This window comes from Polyergus mexicanus, unplaced genomic scaffold, assembly GCF_030449975.1.
Source record: "Polyergus mexicanus isolate NDT 795.1 unplaced genomic scaffold, iyPolMexi1.0 SCAF_4, whole genome shotgun sequence".
NCBI lineage: Eukaryota > Metazoa > Arthropoda > Insecta > Hymenoptera > Formicidae > Polyergus > Polyergus mexicanus.
In genome coordinates this window covers 9,683,778-9,705,211 of record NW_027223324.1, presented here as the reverse complement: position 1 = coordinate 9,705,211, position 21,434 = coordinate 9,683,778, and the positions used below count along the sequence as shown (strand labels likewise).

General features: G+C 35.5%; 1 protein-coding gene across 9 annotated transcripts in view; it reads left to right on the top strand.

Moving 5' to 3' along the window:
- Ca-alpha1d (Ca[2+]-channel protein alpha[[1]] subunit D) overlaps positions 1–21,434 on the top strand; it is a 63,003-nt gene that overhangs the window by 29,612 nt on the left and 11,957 nt on the right. For 5 of the 9 annotated variants that reach the window (XM_070294765.1, XM_070294771.1, XM_070294773.1 and 2 more), the window contains exons 15-31: positions 50–142; positions 283–403; positions 558–649; positions 3,830–4,002; positions 4,626–4,735; positions 4,923–5,037; positions 5,190–5,319; positions 5,477–5,643; positions 6,073–6,160; positions 6,834–6,941; positions 13,455–13,562; positions 19,132–19,184; positions 19,478–19,624; positions 19,906–20,107; positions 20,584–20,853; positions 20,996–21,079; positions 21,184–21,372. In XM_070294765.1, coding sequence (XP_070150866.1) covers positions 50–142; positions 283–403; positions 558–649; positions 3,830–4,002; positions 4,626–4,735; positions 4,923–5,037; positions 5,190–5,319; positions 5,477–5,643; positions 6,073–6,160; positions 6,834–6,941; positions 13,455–13,562; positions 19,132–19,184; positions 19,478–19,624; positions 19,906–20,107; positions 20,584–20,853; positions 20,996–21,079; positions 21,184–21,372 — 2,250 coding nt within the window. The remainder of the gene's footprint in view (positions 1–49; positions 143–282; positions 404–557; positions 650–3,829; positions 4,003–4,625; positions 4,736–4,922; positions 5,038–5,189; positions 5,320–5,476; positions 5,644–6,072; positions 6,161–6,833; positions 6,942–13,454; positions 13,563–19,131; positions 19,185–19,477; positions 19,625–19,905; positions 20,108–20,583; positions 20,854–20,995; positions 21,080–21,183; positions 21,373–21,434) is intronic. The other 4 variants (XM_070294766.1, XM_070294772.1, XM_070294767.1 and 1 more) reach the window with 3 other exon arrangements.

The following is a 21,434-nucleotide window of genomic DNA, read 5'->3' as shown; positions in this document are numbered from 1 at the left end:
AAACACACACACGGTTGACTTATTCCTTCAATGTTTATTCTTCGAATAGGTCTTCGGTGGAAAATTCAATTTCAACGATAATGAGGAAAAGACGCGTCACAATTTTGACAGCTTTTGGCAGAGTTTGCTCACCGTGTTTCAGGTATTCGACCTGTAAAGAAAGAAGCGCGAAATATTTTTAAAAGATTGCGTTGAATCGCTTTGTTCATCGCGAAAATATAACCGATTTCGCTCTCTATTTTCGGGCTGCTATATTTTTCATTTGATTTCTGCATTTCCCAGATATTAACCGGCGAGGACTGGAATGCTGTGATGTACGTCGGTATTCAAGCTTATGGCGGCGTCGCCAGTTTCGGCGTGCTCGCCTGCGTTTATTTCATTATCCTCTTCATATGCGGCAACTGTATCCTTTATCGAAAAGACACGGATTCACGACGAATAATTGTCACTTATTCTTCTCGCGCATTTTTAATCGAAAGTCGCGCTCGCTCAATGTAATATCGATTCGGCCTGATTCAATAAATTTTAATCGATCCTTGACAAAGATAGCAATGCAGATATTCTCCTGAACGTCTTCTTGGCTATCGCCGTCGACAATCTCGCTGATGCCGAGTCTCTGACTGCCATCGAAAAGGAGGCTGAGGAAGAGGTAAGTTTCGTTTCGACATAGTATATATGTAATACATAATGTATTAGATTGTCGATGATTTTTCAGATGTGACGAAAATCCAATATAGATACCATAATGTTTCGTTACATTCATTTAAGTGTCAGAATTTCATATTGAGGAAATTATCTCTCTTATCTTGTCAAAATTAAAGACTCATTAATAAAAATCGTATCCTTAAAAGAGTGATAATTTTTGCAATTAATATATACAGAGTGTATCTGAAATGATGCACTAAACTTTAGGAGCATATTCTAGAGGTCAAAATAACATTTTTTTTCCTATGAACATGGGTCCGCAAATGAACTCTTCTCTGAGCTAGAGGCCCCTACAGTTTGGGGAAAAAATTAAAAATTCGCTGTATTTCAGAAAAGAAATTTTCGTCCGTACTTACATTTGAACTTGTTATTTATGCCTTATTATTTGACCTTGGTTTTGACGTTACCTATTACCCTCTTTTGAGAGATAAATAAATTTGAGTTGCGAGTGTTTGGTCAATTTCACACATTTTCGAATTTTAGCTCGGATAGGGGTTCATTTGCGGACTCATGTTCATAAGAAAAAAAAGTCTTATTTTGATCTCTCGAATAAGCTCCTAAAGTTCAGTGCATCATTTCAGATACACCCTGTATATATATGGTATGCTAAAATGTTTTTTATACAGTAGTTTATGTTTATTGAAAATCACGCTTTTTAATTTCTCCACAAAATTAATGAATAATATTGAAATATACAGGGTGTCTGACATGTAAGTAGCCAAACGAAAAGTGGAGATAGATCGGGTCAACCTGAAGCGAAAAGTCCTATACCATTTTGCTAAATTCGCAATAATTATTATGTTTACTTATGGCTACTTACATGTCGGACACCCTGTATAATCACACACACACACACACACACACATGTGCTATTCTTCGATATAAAAAAAAATATCGGAGTAATAAATTCGCGCGTTTATGTCGTTTCCTGAAAGATCTCAAGATTATTCTATAACTCTTCCGAATAATCTGTTTCTTCCGGATTTCCATAAATGAGCAGGCTAATTTGGCCGCCTTATCTCTTAAGAGAAGCGATATCTTTTACGTCGCGCAAAGCATTTGCGAGAAATGAATATCGCGAGGCACATTCTGGACAATGCGAGTTCGCTCGAATGAGTCTAAAGGCATGACGACGACAGAACGACGCCTATCCTGGCAAATGAGCGTCGCGTTTAACGTTTGTACAGGACGATAAAAAGAACGTCGCCTCAATTTTCTTCTACTGTACGTTGTATCGACGATGGCACGCGTGAAACTATCAAACTTATCGAGATTCTATCCCATAAAATTGATCGACCCGATAATATTAATTTGTCCGATAAATTAATATCATTCTTCTCGTGTAAAAAAACGCCCTCAAATATTGTCTAGAATCAAATACAATGTCTTCTAGAATCTCGTTAATCTTTAACGATAGATCATTTCATCGATCACTCGTGTGTCGGTTGTATCCTAAAATAAAATTTTAATTACAAGTCACACGAAGTTTTAATATTTTCTAGAAAAATTTCTTGAAGAAAAAAATTAACTCTTCAAACTCATCAAAGAATATCGCGTTAGAATTATAGTAAAGATTTTGCAGTAATTTTTGTAACGATAAATATAAAAAATATCGATTTAAATAAATGGATATAAAAATTATTATGAGTGTTATACCGAGATATCTGAAGAAATGGTTATATATATGCGACTTTTTTTTATCAAATGTATAGCTGTTGCAATTTAACGCGACGCAAGCAATGCAATTTTACTATGTAAGGTAATTTAAAACCGTACTGGCATAAAATTCGAAAGCTGATTAATCATACTTCCAAGTGGAACAACATTGATGAAAAACTGTCGAATGCGCCGCGGAAATTCTATGCCGTTTTAAAACGTACGTTTCTTTAACGTACAATGTATACAATTCTCGTTGCATCAAGAATTACAATAAAGAATTTGTTATATATTTCGTTGCTTTATCCAATGTACAATACAATTTTTGTATTCAATATTTTTAAGAAATTTTCACACATATTCAATATATATTGTATTTATATTTTTAATGTTATTTTTTCTCGCACATTTCTTCACAGATATATAAATTTAATGTATGTATAAATTTTTATATACACATTTTCATAGTTTTTAATAATAAAAACATGAAAGTTATATGATGACGAATCGAATATGCTGCATACCATTTCTACTGTTATTTATCAATAGCAGTCTAACAAGTAGTAAAGAAAGTATATGGCTTTCTTTTATAATACAAGCTGCATCTTACTACACAGTCATGAGATCGCGGTAATAAAAGAATTTACTGCTCCCTATCGAATTAAATTTTTTATTACGAATGTTCATATCACGTTCGTCTTACGATTTATACGGGAATGGAGAAAAAGAATTCTCACGTTTCTATGCAAACAAATGGACACGTGTTTATTTTATAGATATGTAGAAATATTAATGAGATAATATTAATTTGTAAATTCAGCAAGTGATGCTACAATAATGATCATTTAATATTATAATATTTGTATATATATATATGGATATATGTTCTTATTTATCGGCTTGTAGCAAGAGCTTCTTATATAATAATATCAATCTCTCATCGAGATATCTATAATGTTGACTATAGAATTTAATTAGGCGGAAATAGATGATTTCTCATATTATTCAGCATACAAAAGTATTAATCCAATTGTTTATTCAAATTTTTCATATGTTTCACAGATTATTTTTATTAGCCGACGTTATTAAATTGTATATTGTGAAAAGTGTGCTCCTGCAATACGTTTTATAAAAAGAATACACAAGTAAAACAATAATTGAAATTAAACTAAATTTTATCGGCTAAATCAAACATAGTATGAATTTTACCCATCTTTTATTACTAGATGATATCTAATATTACAAATTCATAAATTAATTAAGTAAAAAAAATTAATCATAATTTGTGTAATGAGACATTTTTTATTAAAATTTCAGTGTTTATTTTAATTTGATGAACACTTTATATCTTTGAAGTTTCGAAAACGCACTGTTGTATTTTATCGGAATACTTTTTGCACGAGATCATTGTTAGTGATTGCTTTCGACCGAATCACTTGACAGATAATCTCCCCTTTCTACCTTTTAGGCGGAGAAAAATAAATCTCGCAGCGGTTCACCGACAAGGGACGAAGTCAGCGGCGAGGCCGGCGATGACGGTGGCGAGGGGACCGGTGGGGAGGACGAGGGGGCTGGCACAGATCTCGAACAAGATCCTAACGAGACAATGGAGGACTATGAAGCCGCACTCGATACAGAAACGTAAGCGTTTTCTCGCGTAACGCGGCGTAACTCGTAATAACAGCAGCGTATGTTATTACGTCGACGAAAGATTAGAGAGTGTCCCTCTCTCCTTATACAATGCTATTATGATCGGTAATGCATGGGAGGATTCGTAAGAATCGATAATCACGATTCAAAGATTTAACAATACTCGGTACTTCATAATTAACTATGCCCTTTCGTCAGCAATTTTTGAATTCTCATACTGCTAACTTATTAAAAAATTTATTAAAAAATTTAGTGAACTTTTTTTTAATAGTGAGATTTTAATTATCGAGACATTAATGTCTTGTCATTATAAATCAAATCATTTTTCTAAAGACATAATTGAAGATTTCTATCTGTTTCAAGATAAGATATTAATATTTCGATAATTATTCATCACTATGTTTTGGTAAATATACATATATCTGTGTCACTACATTTCAAAATAAATTTTTTAATAAATAAATATATATAAATATATATTTCTCTATATATGTTTTATAGATGCCAAATAAAATTTAAAGAATGTCACGGTCAAATTTGTAAAGATACCAATTTAAAGAAAGCCAACTTGTTTAGAACATTAATCTATGTTGATTAATTATCGCTGATTATAGATCAGAGAAAAGCGAGGATATGAATACGCACAAAGTGCGACTCAATATTGAGTCTGATGAAGAAGTGGAAGAGGAAGAAGAAGAGGAAGGTGAACAGGGGGAGATGCAAGGTGCTTTCATTATATGAATTTTCCTACTTTTGTTTCAGAAATTAATAATAAAAAATGATAAGATATTTTTCGCGATTAATCTAATGATTTTAAGATATAATTATTTCTAATATAGAAATGCTGAACTGAATGAAATAAAATATTTGTAAAGTTATTAAAAAAAAAAAAAAATTAAATTTTCTTTCAGATGACGGACAGGAAGTATCGGCCAGGCCGCGAAGAATGTCCGAGTACAGCGTGGCCACTAAAAAGGAACCGATACCAGTTGGTTCGGCATTCTTCATTTTTTCAAACACCAATAGGTATATAGAAAAGCTTCTTGAAGATTTTTATTTTCTAATAATAAAGATAAAAATGAAAGAGCTAATTCGAAATCAAATTTTCTTAATTTTTTCCGAATGTCTCTCTTTCAAGCAGCTTATCTCGATCGTGTCTCTTTTTGATGGTTTCGCAGGTTTCGCATCTTCTGCCATTGGTTCTGCAATCACAGTTACTTCAGCAATGTGATACTAATCTGCATTATGATTTCCTCCGCGATGTTAGCCGCCGAGGATCCGCTGAGTGCTTCGTCGGACAGGAATCAGGTATTTTAATTGCGTTGAAAGATAAATCGAGAGATGTTGATTTTTTTTTTTTTAAGCAACGCCATTCTCTCGAAACTTTAAACGCGGAATTATCGAGAAATATTAACATAAAAATGATTTATGAAATAAGTGTGGCGTATATACTGATATGTTGCAGATATTGAATTACTTTGACTACTTTTTTACTACTGTCTTCACGATTGAAATCTGTCTCAAAATGGTCTCATACGGCTTCATCATCCACGAGGGCGCGTTTTGCCGGTCGGCTTTTAATCTGCTCGATCTCCTCGTCGTTTGTGCTTCTCTAGTTTCCATGTCTGTCAGGTATATATCTATATATATTTTTCGCTACAATTCAATCTTCTCTTTATTACATATTAATATTTCTAACCCAGTCTTACAAGTAAAAAGTAAAAGATGTAGAAAAGCTATTTTTTAACTATCTATACAGCTATGATCCGTTGATTTTTTCATTAAGATACTATATATAATTTTATATCTATTTTATATCTATAATTATAATTGTGCAATTTTTCATATCATAGTATCATATGAAAGTTATGTGAATTGCGAATGAAGATCAGAATTTCGTCGAAAAAAGTTTGATTATTTGAAAGATAAAGCACGCTCTAGATAATTCATTAAATTTAAGTAAGCATTTAATTGAAGGTTTAGAGTATAATTTCTTTCGTCGCGTTTATTTTATATTAATACAACTATTTATCGTATATATTTTTATGTATATATTTGCAGCACTGGCGCGTTCTCCTTCATCAAAGTGCTCCGAGTACTTCGTGTCTTGAGGCCGCTGCGTGCCATCAATCGCGCCAAGGGATTAAAGGTATCTCTTTAATTTGTCTCACCTATCCGCAAGTCCGTTAAAACCGGCCCGATTCACACAGCATACGCGTCCTTACAGTAGAACGTAATAGTAACGCCAAAGGCATAATATACCGTAATGTCCACAGCCAGCTAAATTAAAGAGTACGCTCCCATTAGTCCGACCGTGATTGCCATGCGAAGTCGCGATTATTCAATACAAATGGTGGAAGAGCGCCGAGCTAACTTTGAAAAAAAATGCTCAAACGAGCTATTTCCGTTCCCATGCATACCGTGGATTCGTATCACGCGACAACAACTTATTTTATATACAAGATACAAATATTATTTATCATCAATTTCTTTTTTCTAACTGATCAACAAAAGTCTCCGTAGCAATTTCTCCGCACATGAATATTAAAAAGCCGTTCTTTCATTTAGAAAAATACTTCTTTTATTTAGAAATTGAGAAATAATCTCGAATTCTTAATTAAAGAAACATAGCTAAAGAGATACGGTTTTTGATTCGCTCTCTACGACGACAATGCTTTCCGCGACTTCCTCGAGAGCAGCTACTCGAACTCGTCGCCGAGAAAATACGCGCTAAAATAAGATTGCTAAAAGCGTTTAACGCGATAATTTCCATCTCACCGAAGAGCGAATATATATATTATGAATTAATGTTGTGAACCCAGCACGTAGTACAGTGCGTCATCGTAGCGGTAAAGACTATCGGAAACATAGTCCTCGTCACCAGCCTCCTGCAGTTCGTGTTCGCCGTCATTGGCGTACAGCTCTTCAAGGTAGGATATCGGGCCCCGATACACCGACACGGCCTCGAAAAAGCTCTTCTCCGAACCTCTTGTAGTTATACATTAGAGTGGCATAATGTTTTATCAATTGATACTCTCCCCCCGCCCCTCCCCTGGCCCTCGCCCCCTATTCTGTCTTTAAATAAGGATCTCAGCCCTAAAGCTCCCGTCCTTTCCTTTCTCTCTCTCTCTTTCTTTCTCAAGACCAGACTTCAACATTTTCATCCGTTTGTCCACACATTTTTTAATGCAATCTCAGCCAAAAAAAATGCCAGAATAATTCACCATCACCATATATTTACACCACTACTATTACAACTATACCTAGCTACGCCTTTACTCGATATCTCGGCAGCTTCTTCGACGATTATTTCCGCTCTGTTGTGAAATGCGCAGTTGGCTTCGTAATCGATTAACGGCTGTTTCCGCGAGCATTATTATCCATCTAAGTTGGAGTGATCTTGGCGAAAAAGCACAACTAAATCTCTCTGTTTTTCGAGAGAACGTATGCGCTCAAAAACTTTTCGCTTTACGATTGAATCAAATATTTATTATGCGTTTTTCCTGCACGCTGAATTTTTATCAAGCGCACGTGACTTTGCCGATTTTTATCGTCGTTTTGCACACCTTCATACACGTTTGTGTGGATACACGAGCCGGATAAGTTTCATCAATGATCGTCGCTGAAAGCTTTCATAGAATATCCCAGCTCACGACAATATCGATACGGATCGATGATTCGCGCGCAATTCCGCGCCAAGCTACGGAATTAACGAATCCATGGTTCAATTAAAGAGAACGTCCCGATTCCGACATATATCGATATGCGCGCGCGAATGCGACACGTGGGAAAATAATCGTCGGAGTGGCGCGAGCACGAGGCGAATGTTGTTTTCTCTGACAGATGCACCTCTGGGTACCCTCCCCCCCCCCCTGTGAAATAAGCTGTTTTTTGACGTGTAACTTACTCATTAATTCGGTTTCTTGTCTCGATACTCTCCCCGAAATCTCTCGAAGCCACAATTCCGTTTTTTTTGTGTTTCCCTCTGTATAAAATTGTTCGCCTTTATTGTCCCCCCTTTTTTTTACATTGATGTAGCTCATTCAATAATAAACCGATGTTGGATCGTTCAATAGTCGCGTCATTCATATATGTATAACTTGACGATCCTTTTACTTCTATATTTTCTTTTTTAAATAAAGTATTTATAAATGTTCAAAAATACCGTAAAAAAACATATTAGAAATTTTTTTAAATAACGAGAAGAGAAGAGAAAGAATAGGTTTTTTTTATCAATTGAAAAGATTTATTATAATGGAATACAGAGATAATCCTTCATAATATAGATTATATAATTTTATATATTTATTTCTGTATAACAAAACTGGACCAAGTGTTTACTTAAAACTTGAAAAAAAAAGAAACACGCGAGAGAGAGAAAGAGAGCTTCATGTGAAATTTATTTGAAAAGCTCTCTCGGCTCAATCAAATTATCTACGCGCTATAAAGCCATTTATGTTTCAATACACTTAATAATATACAGTCTTCGATTTAGTATGAAAGCAATTTTTTAGTAACAGTTTCCAATGATTTAATTATGAGAAATGTGATTTACTATTTCTTTGGGGATGTATATAGCATGATTATAATCCAAATCGCGATAGAGACGATATATCAACAGATATATGCATGTCGTTTTGAATATTAAATAAAGTTCCCAGAAAAATGCAAAAATCTCATATCACTGTGTTATCATTCGTTGATAGCATTAAAGGGAAAAAAAAAAAAAAACACCGCTGTTGTGATTTCACGTTTGTAAAAACTGAAAAAAAAAAAGAACACGAACACCGTTCTCGCTAGACTATAAAAACAAAAACAACTCGAGAAATAATACAATATTATATCGCATAGTGATTTTTTACGTACGTATGTATGTACGATTTTATTCAGAATTATTACGAAGAGACAGAACAATTTTGTCACACACACACACACACATACAAATACACATACATATATCAATATATGCTACAATTTTCCGCCGCAAAAGTTTCTTTCATGCAAGTACGAATCTCTGTCGTTTCAATATCGACATCCATAGATGTTTCGATATATCCTATTTTTTCAGGATTATATTGAATTATAATTGTTTATTAGAATTATAATTGTTTTTTTCTAAAAATAATGAAAATAATTGGAGCAACACAACAATATAAATTATAATATGGGCTATGATTTTTTCTCTTATGAAAAATCACACAGCATTATCTTATTTATTCAATAGTCTCCATTTGATCTTATTGTAGTAGATCGTGTCGATGTAGTATAGTATTATATGAACGTATACATATAGTGGACGAGCGACTGAGGGGAGATGAGACGGCTCAAAAGCAGATCGGGGATAGTCGAGTGTGAACAAGAAAAAAGCGGCTTTACACAAGGCCTAACATGCCTTTGCTCTTTCAGCTTTCGTTTTTTGCTCCCATTAGCTGGACACACCTATGATATACTATTTATATCTCTCTCTCTTCTTCTTTTCGCCATCACGAGACTTTTTGCTGCTCGAGACCTGATAAATTATATCGCTGTACAACGACACGAAATCAATCACGCATTAACACGCACAAATCCACATATATTCACATATATACGTATATTTATAGTGCGTAAAAAAATGTTTAAACTTTAGGATCCTTGTGGATTATCTCCATTTAAGACCGTCATCGTTTCAGTTTGAATCTCTCATCTACATTGTCAAATCGATGTCCTTTGACGATTTTCTTTAACTCTGAAAAAGAGAGAAAAATCGTGCGTGAGCTGATGGTCTCGTGCGATTTTTTCCTTTTTTCAAAGTTCAAGAGAGCTTTCAAAGGATTTGACGACATGGATGAGATTCAAATCGAAACGACGAATGTCTTATAAACAGCATAAAGAAAAACTTCCAGGAGTGCTTTTCAAGAAATGAGAATGCGGCGTTGAAAAAGATATTTATTGATGTTCAAAGAGACAGACTCTAGCTTGAAAAAGATATTTGTAAATAAGATTTCAGATCAGCCAATTATCCTTTACACCGTTATTTCGGGAACTCTTTGATTGCACTCTTTGATCGTAATGTTTAAAAAATTACTGATGTCTTAAATAAAAAATATGTAAAAGAAATAAAAGATAAATTTAATTATTTGGTTGTATATATTGAGATGCACAGTTTTTTGTGCACTATAGATAATCGGGGCAGGTCGAGCTAAAAAACTCATATCAGAATTATCGAATTAGCAATTAATAAAAAATGGATATATGTATGCATATAATATATGACTTGAAACATTTTTTTACTTTTCTTTAAAGTATATATAGTTACGTAGAATTGTACGTAGCATGGTTCTAAAATAAAGCTGAGACTACTATATAACGTATATTCCTCGATTTTTTATGGAAACAGAGAGGAACCCCTCTATAAAAATATATTCGCAGTTGCTCTCATGATTATTTAAAGATATTCTTCGATATGCGGCTCGAACGGTGCCGATCTCCCCCAACAAACATACCCGACCATATATACTTCGCGGACACAAGCATTTATATCCTTCAATTTTTATCTTTTTACACGCACACTCTTCTATCCAACCAGTTAAAAAATTGAAAATAAAAAAGAAACTCACGCAGCCTTCGTGATTTTAAGATTGAGTAGTAGAGGATATTTGAGAATTGCATGCTTGTGCCGGCTGAGCGTTGCTGAGTGGTGTGCCGCTATATTAACATGAGAGAGAAAGGTGAAGGAGAAGAAGAAAAGGACACTGTTCCTTTTTTTTTTTTTTTTTCTTTCTCGTAAACTCCACTCGCCGCGAAACTCTGCCGCTGGATAATCGAAAGGGGGAAAGATCACGAAAAGCGGTCCCTATACGCGCGCCTAGACCCATAATTGCTGCAAAAGGAAGCACCACGGCAATTTCCTTTTCCGTTCGTTTTTCTAGGCATAGAAAATCGTCGATCCCGATCGTCCCGATTTTGTTTCGTAAGCCTGGCTTAATGTTAAATGCTACGAAAAATCGATATCAAATTATTACATCGAAGATTTAGATTGAAAATTGAAGATTTGAATTTGAGATCGATTAGAAATAAAAGGAGCAAAGATCTCTTTGCTCTGATTGGATCAAATTTGAATCTTCATTCTTTAATCTTAATTTTCGATGCATCTTTTGTTATTATGCTTTTATTATAGAGTTGTACAAATCAGAACTGAAAAAGTTTCTCCAATCATTAATTAACAGAACTTTCGACTCTTGTGATTCAGGGGCAATCGAGATGGACAAAAGAAGATTCGTATAGTCTCATAAATTTATTAGACGAGCTCGATGGAAGCGGAATCAATTAGATGAATCAATGTTGATTAGATTAAATTAGGCGTTACAAACCTCAATTTTATTTCGATTAGCTCTATATCGCAAAACGATGATCGTTTTGAGATCACGTTAATCCTTTATTGAACTTGTCATCGCATCCTCTTGCGAAGTTTAATAGATATTATTAATTTTCTAATCGAGGTCTCTATAGAAAGCTTCTTAAACACTCGCGGACAAGAGTGTCAAGTGTGCTTCGTAAGAGATATTGAAGTTCTTCACTCGATAAAGGATATAATGAATATTTCGCCAGCATCATATTAACGCAGGATATCGAAATACGGAATTCGGCGTTTAATAGTGCAATAGCGGAAGATATAGAGTAACACACACCACACACACACACATACACATACACACACGTGTGCGCGTACATATATAGAGAGAAGATGGTAGAATAGTTGACATTCTCTAGGCTACGTTTATATTAGCTTGTTTTGATTATTAATCTTAGGCAGAGACAAGTCGTTCAGCCCGAGAACATTTATCTATCTTACCTTCTCTATCCACTTCTCTCTCTCTCTCTCTCTCTCTCTCTCTATATATATATATATATATATATATATATATATATATACATATATATATTTCTCTCACTCTTTATCTGTATATATATATCGCTCGTAGTTTCATGTGTATCGATCGCCCTACCATGTCCCCCCCACACCATATTCACGCACACACACGAATATACACACACATGTATGCGACGTGCGGTATTGGGTGTCACAGAAGTAGCTAAGCGCAAGCTAGCTCCGCGAGTGCCTGGTTTCGAGTTCTCGATCAACGGGGTGCGAGAGGGTGAAGATGCGTCGCTCTCTTCCCAGAAGGCGCACAGCGATCGCAATGTAATTGTGTGCAGGCGCGACAAACAAAAAGGCGATAAATGTTGCGCGGGATAATAAATGACGCTCTCTGTATCGCCGGTCGAGCTTGCGAGGAAGAATTTTCAGCTTCGGGAATCCGCGAAGCTTTCTGCGACGCGACGTCCGTCGCGAGAGAAGCGAGTAATTTAAATTCTTGAGAGAAATTGAGACTAGCATTTCTTTTTACATGGGGGTTGAAATCTCTTGTGTATGTAAAAATATAATACTTAAAGTAATTAATAAAAAAGAAAGAATGTTTCGGGAAAAATTATATTTATGGCAAAATGAAGTTTCACGGCGTAGAATATATTTTTATAATAGATGCACGAGAGAGAGAGAGAATGTAATCGTAGTTGATCAATGAAATATAAAAATACGACATTATTATGATATCCGTTACTGGAGTTATTTCTTCGTGAGAATTTTTTAGATCGTTCCAATTTCAACTTGCAATTTTCAAGATCTGCACGATATATATTTGAAATGATAACGACTTTGAGCGCGGTATCTGCCAATTTTATCGAGAAGCGACCCAAACGAGCGATATCCCACACGATTCATAAACGTAACCGATTTATCGAGCACGCTCGTAGTCGCACGCTCGTAAAATCGACTTTCGACGAGGAAATGCCGATGTTTCCCGGTCCAAAAACCCCATAGGTGCATTGCCGAGAAAAAACATCGAGCACTGATGGGTCGGATGGATGGCGAGGGCTTAGTTCACGATGAAAAAAAAAAAAAAAGGATTAAACCCCCCCTCCCCAAAAAACAAAGAGGAAAGAAAGGGTAAATTGAAAAAGAGAGAGCTTTGAAAAATATCGAATCGAGAGCGATCTTTACGGAGAGAAACAGAGAGAAGCTGTGCAACTTTCAAAGGTATCGGATGAATTGTATATCGTCGCGCGTAAATGAAATTTGTAAAATACAACAGAGATATAGCACGAGAGAGAATAATCGAGCTACCGAGCTAAATGTTAAAAGAGCGACTAAGAAGCGCGAACGAGAGACGACGATGTTTAATTAGAAAAGAGAGAAAAATTTGAATCGCGAGAACTTCCACCACTCGACCCGTCCCCCTCCATTTTCCCCCTCCCTCTGCCCCTGGAGTGATACCTGTTCACCCGAAATTAATGCTACTCTATTTTTTTTGTTCTCTCTCACTCTCTCACCACCCCACGTGTTCCCCGCTGTGCTCGCTCGCTCCTGCTCGTCCGCAACTGAAAACGCTACGTGAAAAAAGTACGTAGTGAAGTGTGTGATTGTCGCCATTAAAACGATCGGCAACATTATGTTGGTCACCTATCTCCTACAGTTCATGTTCGCTGTTATCGGGGTACAGCTGTTTAAGGTAAAGAGACATCCAGCCACATCCACTTAGAAAAGCTTACTAAGCGAACGAGAGACTGCGTTACCATTTTTTCACTATACCTCCACTTTTCTTTCTTCTCGTATTTTCTTTCTATCATCTCTCCTTGCACTTATGTTCACTTCCGCCGTTCGATGACGATGGTGGTAAATGTCCGGCAGAATTTCTCCGGCGATCGAATTTTCCTAAGCGAAATACGGAGGGAGATGGGAAGTGACAGTGCGTGATGACGCAAATCATTGTATAATTAGTTTTATAAGATGTTAAATATAAATATTCAAGAGAGAGAGAGAGAGAGAGAGAGAGAGAGAGAGAGAGCGATCCTTGGTTTCGTGATAATGATTAAGAAATTCAAGAGAACGAATAATTAATTCGTGAAATGAAAATGCAAACATAAATTTCTGAAAATAAGTAAGATCGAATTTAATATTGAATACGTCCGATTATAAAATTTTCTCTAAGATATTAATAACAACATGGCACATTTTATGAATCAAAATAAAAAAATATAGTATTATTCGATAAAATTAGAGAAGGAGGGGAGAAAAAACTCTATTATGTAATAATTAAATAACAATAGAAAATTAGACCTCTCTATATACAATTACTCCGTATTTCGCAAAATTGCTTTTTTCCCATTATTTTCTTCCCATCTTTCGCATTTAGGCAAACAATTTTGCAGACTTCTTTCCCTTTACTTTTCTCGTAATAAAAAATAATTATCGATCACAGAAAAAATATGCAAACATTTCCAAGATATTCATAAAGCTAGTTTGCCTGAGTGTGTGTTTCAAGTTCTTTCTTTATTTTTCTCTACTTTGTTCTTTTTATTTTTCATCCTGAACCGTACAAGGGAACGTATCAGCAGCAAGATGCAGCGTTTTACGACGTCAAAGTGAATATGTTGCGAAGCTTCTAACGCAATAACGCCGTAACATGGCGAACTATCATACGTTCTGACGAAAGCTTTTTTCACGTAAAATTCCTTTTATTGCGAAATTACCAGATATTATTCGATTATCTGAGCGATATATCATTGCGCCATTGGTCATTAATTATCACACGCGATTCTGACACGATAGACCGAAACGAAGACGGATTACCGCGCAGATGCATATATCTCTCGTTGCTGCCGGTATCTCTTTCTTTGTACATCTCCCTCTTTTATGGCAACACCCTCGAGCACGGTAATGCTGTTATTAACAGTATATAACGCTTTTGACCAAGAAAAACCAGGCGATTGTCGTGTAATTATCGTCGACGTGCAAATTATGTATTGTGTATATATATATATATATATATATTAAATATACATATATTTATATTTTTGTATATAACATATATATATATATATATATATATATATATATATATATATATATATTTATTTATTCTCGTCTCTCTCACACAACCAACGATATCGTATAGCCATATCGCATCTCCCTTTAAAGATAGATACCCTTTAACCAGGCATGCCAGTTTCGCTGTATGTGAGAATGAAGCTTTAATCGTAGTGCATGCTGGCCGTCCACGTGCACCGAAACCACGAGTTACACGTGATTACGTGGCAGAACGAAGCAAATTCCTTATATATATGTATAACACCTGATATATATTATAAATTAAGGTACATTAAGATAAATGGTAATAAAGAAATAAAAGTTAGACATTAGTAAGGAAATTAATAAAGATTAAACAAATTAATAAAAATTCTCGGATTTATATATTAACGATTATTTTTTTATATAAATATTAATTTATTTAAAGCTTACTACGATATTAATAAAAAAATATTAGCTTTTTTAAATAAATATTTATGAATTATCTTCGTCAAAATTGTGTCGATATACACGATGATAATTTCTATCCCTTTTAAAGGCTGCGATTGAAACGCACGGTTATTTTTTTTTCTTTTTTTCTTTCTTTATATTAACTCAATCGTTTCGTTTTGCCACGACTAGACACCAGTTCTCCACGACTCACAATATCCCAGAAAACTGTAGAAGAGACTGTACACTTGAATTTAGGGTTTAAATGAAAGAGATAGATTGTTCGAACAGCCGTAGAGAAAGATGACGCAGATGTCTGTAAGACAGCGTCATGTTTCACAGCCGCAAAGTATGAAATAGCGTTGAAGTTATTCACACGCGGTCCGATCGAGACACGTGATGCGCTATTAGAGATAGTTTCCCCTATGTTAAAGCTGCGACAGAAGTTCCAACACTTACTTTACGTATGTGTACATTACACGCGGCATGTGAGATTCTTCGCTGACTTTGACTTCGCATTCATACACACACCGGAAGTGGAATGCAGTGGAAGTGTAGACAACAATGTATAACCAACTCCCCCGCATCGCGACGCTTTAAAATCAATATCGCTGCGCGCTTCGCAAAATTGCATTCTATTGAAATTCCGAGTCTCCGACGTGACGAGACGACACAAGCGAAATACATCGTTTCTCCATTTTTCCCACATTAATGCTTATTAATGTGGCTTACGAATAAATCGGCTTGCATCACACAACGATGTAACCGTTAACGGGAAGACGATATTTAATAGAAACGTCAGATACCTCGTGATTACGGTTCGTCCGACGCGTTGCATGGAATCTGGTTCTATTCTTGTTTTCCTTTTTTTTTTTTTTTTTCAAATGTTATAAATGCGTAAACGTTTGTTATGTTTCGATATGAGGCGAGCCGGGGGCGATTGCGGTAATATATAATCGGATTAACAAGTCGCGAGATTTTTCTATCTATCTTGATCGCGAATATACGCAAATAATTATATTTATAAATGTCGTTGTTTAATCCACGTGGATTATTTCATTTACGAGAATATTATTTTGGCAGAGTATGAGTATGAGTCAGCCGTTCTATGACAGGCAGAATTATGTAAGAATCGTGTTTAGTATCGATTAAAGTCCGACTTGACGATCTGACGAATCCGTTTGGTAAAATAAATATGGGAAAAATATATATGTAATCGATCTGATGATGTCGTTTGATAAATTAAGCGGAACAAAAATGTGATATCTTTACAATCCGATAAAATAGTTAAGTCGAACGTGATTTTTTTTTTAGAAAGATGATAAATTTGATATAAAATTGATTGAATATTAGATCGTATATTTAACGCGTCTCGAGTATCGAAATTAATTAACATATATTCGTAATAATTGTGGAAGATCAAATTTTGCCGTCTTGTTGAAACTACGCGTAACAAATTATTAGAATGTAGTGAAATATTGAACGAGGGAGATAAAACGCTTTTTAATATACCAATAACGAAGTAAAGATAGAGGGATAGAGGGTTATAAAGAGGGACTGCCCACCATTAAAGTTTCTCTAATAACCATTATAACGAAAAAGGGGGGTAATACTGTGAGATTAATTAGCATCGTCGACATATTCTCAACACACTTGGCAATGTTCCATGAATACTTTAACGTCTTTCATTATGATCGTGTATCCCGACGTTTGCGGCCATCGGTCCCAATGATTATGGCCGTTCATCCCAAAATAACCCCGCAAGTCCCGCAGGATCGTTCGTTTCCACGTACAGATATTATTTTCCTTCAATACATATATAAAAAAAATTTTTATTTCATCAACGCGAAATACAATATCTGAATTAATAGATACGATATAAAAAAACAACAACAAAAATATTATATATATATATATATATATATATATATATATATACATCGCGACGAGATAGTGCTGCTTCTGCACGAGCCGCGATACGTGCAACGCCTGTGCTTTTTTACTTGCAAGCAATTATGGATTAAAAAAAAAAAAAAATAGAAGAGGAGAGGATGAGTGGAAAAGAGGAAGGCAGGAAGGATGGGAGGGAGGGAGGGAGGTAGGGAGACGATCACAAAATCGTCAGCTATGCGCTGCTGTCAGCGGGTATGGGTGGGTCCTCCGTTGTTGTTTCAATCTGTTCGTTATTTTAGCCAGCACCAGCTCGTGTTACGTAGGTGGCAATTAGTACAATTTGACGCGTCACACACACGATGGCTCATTATTCGTGCTTTTTCCCCATGTCGTGTCCGAGTCTCGCCCACGCGGGCGTGCCATGTCGACAGATAATGTGCGGCGATCATGTAGACACGATGATGTCGTTGATAACATTTTATTATATCGCGGAATATGTTTACAAATTGCAATCCTCTCGATTGTTCAGGTGCAATAATTGCGCCCTTAAGGAAACACCTTCGCCGCCCTTTTCCGAACTTTCCTTCTCACGAAGAGTCGTACTATCTTTTTAAATGAACAACGTGTAAATTAATTGTACTATTATATAAGTTTATTTGAAGGTTTGATGCTAAAATTTTCATAATTAAACTATGCTATTATCTATCTTATGGTTAAAACCATAAGCTCGTGTTTTATATAAATTAGTCTTCATACGCTACTGCGTTATCGCAAATCTATATCGATATTGCATTATGTAATATTAATTAATTTTTTAATTATATTATTTTCATAACAATTACGTTCAACATTAAGAGAGATCTGTAATATATAAGTGCGTTGAGAAAAATATCATCTTTTTAAAACGAAAGGCAAATCTGAGAAATAAATGCCATATCTTTAGCGCTAAAATCCATCTTAAAACTGTGGATAACGTGCAAAATTTTTGATACAGCGAAGGAATTTTGAGATTGAATAAAACTTACAGGCGGCGAAGAGGATTAAATTAATTTTCGCGAGTGCAGTAATTCGGGAGACCCGAGAGGGTGATGTCTCTCGTGATTATTGCACCATTTCGCTCTGTCCACATGGGCGCGACGCGACGCAGGTTCCGAAGCGAGGGGAGGGCGAAGAACCCTGTTTCTTCTCACCGACACCTCTCCCCCTCAGCGTGCTTATGCACTCCAAGCCAAGCGTGGAACAGAATTACGCTTACTTTGTACACGGATATAGCCGCGGAACCGTCGGAAAATCGCACGCATCATACCTTGTTGTACATATGTATGCACGTGCTGACGAAGAATGTTCCTTCTTTTTTTTGTCCTATCACGTTTTCGCCTCACATTCTAACACCCTCTTATACTTTGCTCGATCACGTCTCGCTATTGCTGCCGCTGACAATGCTCTTGCAAAATGAGAATGGCCGATTCACAGCTGATGTCTATAATTCGACGCGCTGGCGGTCTTTGTGTTCAATTTTACGTGACAAGTCCAAGAATACCTCGAGATTTGTAATAAAGTGTATCTTTTTATTTAAGCAACAATAATTAAAGACTAAAGCGCATTGTAATTAAGTACATCACGTCGTAAATATTATAAACGTATATAATGTAAATCGATTACTTAATAAGATAATTACTCACGTATATATACTCATGTATAAGCGTTATATTTGCACAGAAAATAATTACTTAACTCGGTGAATGATGTTAAATTGAATTCTAGAAACGCCAGCGTGTCACCCGCAGCTTTAACATGTTGCGTAAAATTTAGTCCCATACTAACGAACACGTAAAATTTAATCCCATATTAACGGCCATCGAAATTGATGAACTTCTTGTGTTATATAGGGCAAATTTTTCTTTTGCACCGACGCATCGAAAATGACGAAGAACGACTGCCAGTAAGTTCTCATTACATTATAAATTAATAAATCGATTAAATAAACGTATATTACTTCCGCTTAAATGCAAATATCAAGACACGTGGATACACAAATATCTTTTTTAAAAGAATCATCGATGACCTTGTATATATCATACTAAAGTATTTTGCTGATTACAAAATTTACGTAATATATTAAACGTAATAAAGAGAAAAATTATAACAAGATTTTTAACACAAATTCATGTATAATTGAGAAATTCAAATAGAGCCCACTTTCAGAAAAACTGTGCAAGATACTCTCTTTTTTAGGGGTACTTATTTGGAATTCGATGACGGTAATATGAACAGACCGGTCGTGAAACAGAGAGAGTGGCTTCAGCAGCGTTTTCACTTTGACGATGTAGCCAAAGCGATGCTAACTCTCTTCACGGTCTCGACTTTCGAAGGTTGGCCATCGTAAGTACATTCGCGTTTCGAGAAACATCTTTTTTCGAGCGGCTTCTATCGCGAATTAAATATGCAGAAGATTACTTGAGCGAGGTTTCCCTCGCTCTCACAAAAATCTTAATGTCGAGACGATACATTATTTTTTGAGAGGAAACGCTTCTTATCATCTGGTTATTTCGATAAATGTAATTTTAATATAACAATATTACAAGAGAATAAATAAGGATAGATAGTTCTAATGGTGCGAAATATTACCGAAATATTATCTTGTCTTCCCTGCCTGCTGACAGATTGTTAGAATGGTCGATCGACTCCAACAAAGAGGATTATGGACCAATTCATAACTTTCGGCCGATAGTGGCCGCCTATTACATCATCTACATCATCATCATCGCGTTCTTTATGGTGAACATCTTCGTCGGTTTCGTTATTGTCACCTTTCAAAACGAGGGCGAGCAAGAGTACAAAAATTGCGAGCTCGATAAAAATCAGGTGAGTATATCGCGAGTGACTATATCAAATTCAATCCAATTAATAGTTCAATCGTTAACCTTCATGATCAAATTAATAGCGCTTACATTGTGACAAGATATATATATATATATATATATACCATATATATATGTGATCCCAAGAATATTTTAATTTTCAATTAATTCTGAAATAAGCGCTTTAAAGAAATGTATTATTATATATTAAAACTACAATAATTGAAAATGAAATGTAGTACAACCTTATTAAAATTTATATCAAACATCATTATTAATAAAAAAATAATTAAATTGAAAATCATAGACCGGCAGCGAGAGAAATTGTGTATCCAGATACTCTATTCTGTATTTTATCGGTTTTTTAAATATTTTTTTTTTCATATTCTTAAAACATGTATTTTAGGATCACACACAAGACTCTCTGTATAGTATATGTGTGTGTCGTGAAAGGGTCAACAGTCGCATTTTTCTGTGCAGAGAAATTGCATCGAGTTCGCGCTAAAGGCCAAGCCAGTTCGCCGATACATACCGAAGCATCGAATACAGTACAAAGTCTGGTGGTTTGTCACATCCCAACCGTTCGAGTATACGATATTCATCCTAATTATGATAAACACCGTGACGCTCGCGATGAAGTTCTATCAGCAACCGGAAATCTACACAAAAGCTCTGGACGTTCTCAATATGATCTTCACCGCCGTGTTCGCCCTTGAATTTGTTTTCAAGCTGGCTGCATTTCGATTCAAGGTGCGAACTCGCGTTTATGCATGTATTCGTCCTTCATTATATACATTACGTTCGCATTACGTTGAAAAATCTTTCATATCTGTAATTATATCATCAATACTAGCTGTGCTCATCGACGTTATTCATTCTTATTAATTTGCAGAATTACTTCGGCGATGCGTGGAACGTCTTTGATTTTATTATCGTGCTCGGAAGTTTCATCGACATCGTTTACTCGGAAGTTAACGTAAGTATCGCTCGACTTTGATGGAGCACCCGAGGCAATATCCGCGATTATATTTAAGGATCCGGAAGTGAAGCTGCGAGTAAATCATTTTACGATCTTTGCAGCCTGGATCCTCCATCATTTCCATCAATTTCTTCAGGCTGTTTCGCGTAATGCGATTGGTCAAGCTATTGAGCAGAGGGGAGGGCATCCGAACGCTTTTATGGACATTCATCAAGTCCTTTCAAGCTCTGCCCTATGTCGCTCTTCTCATTATAATGCTTTTTTTTATTTACGCTGTGATAGGTATGCAGGTGAGCGAAACTCATTCATTAAATGCAACACGCGTTTAAAAGCGTTTAAAAAAACGATGATT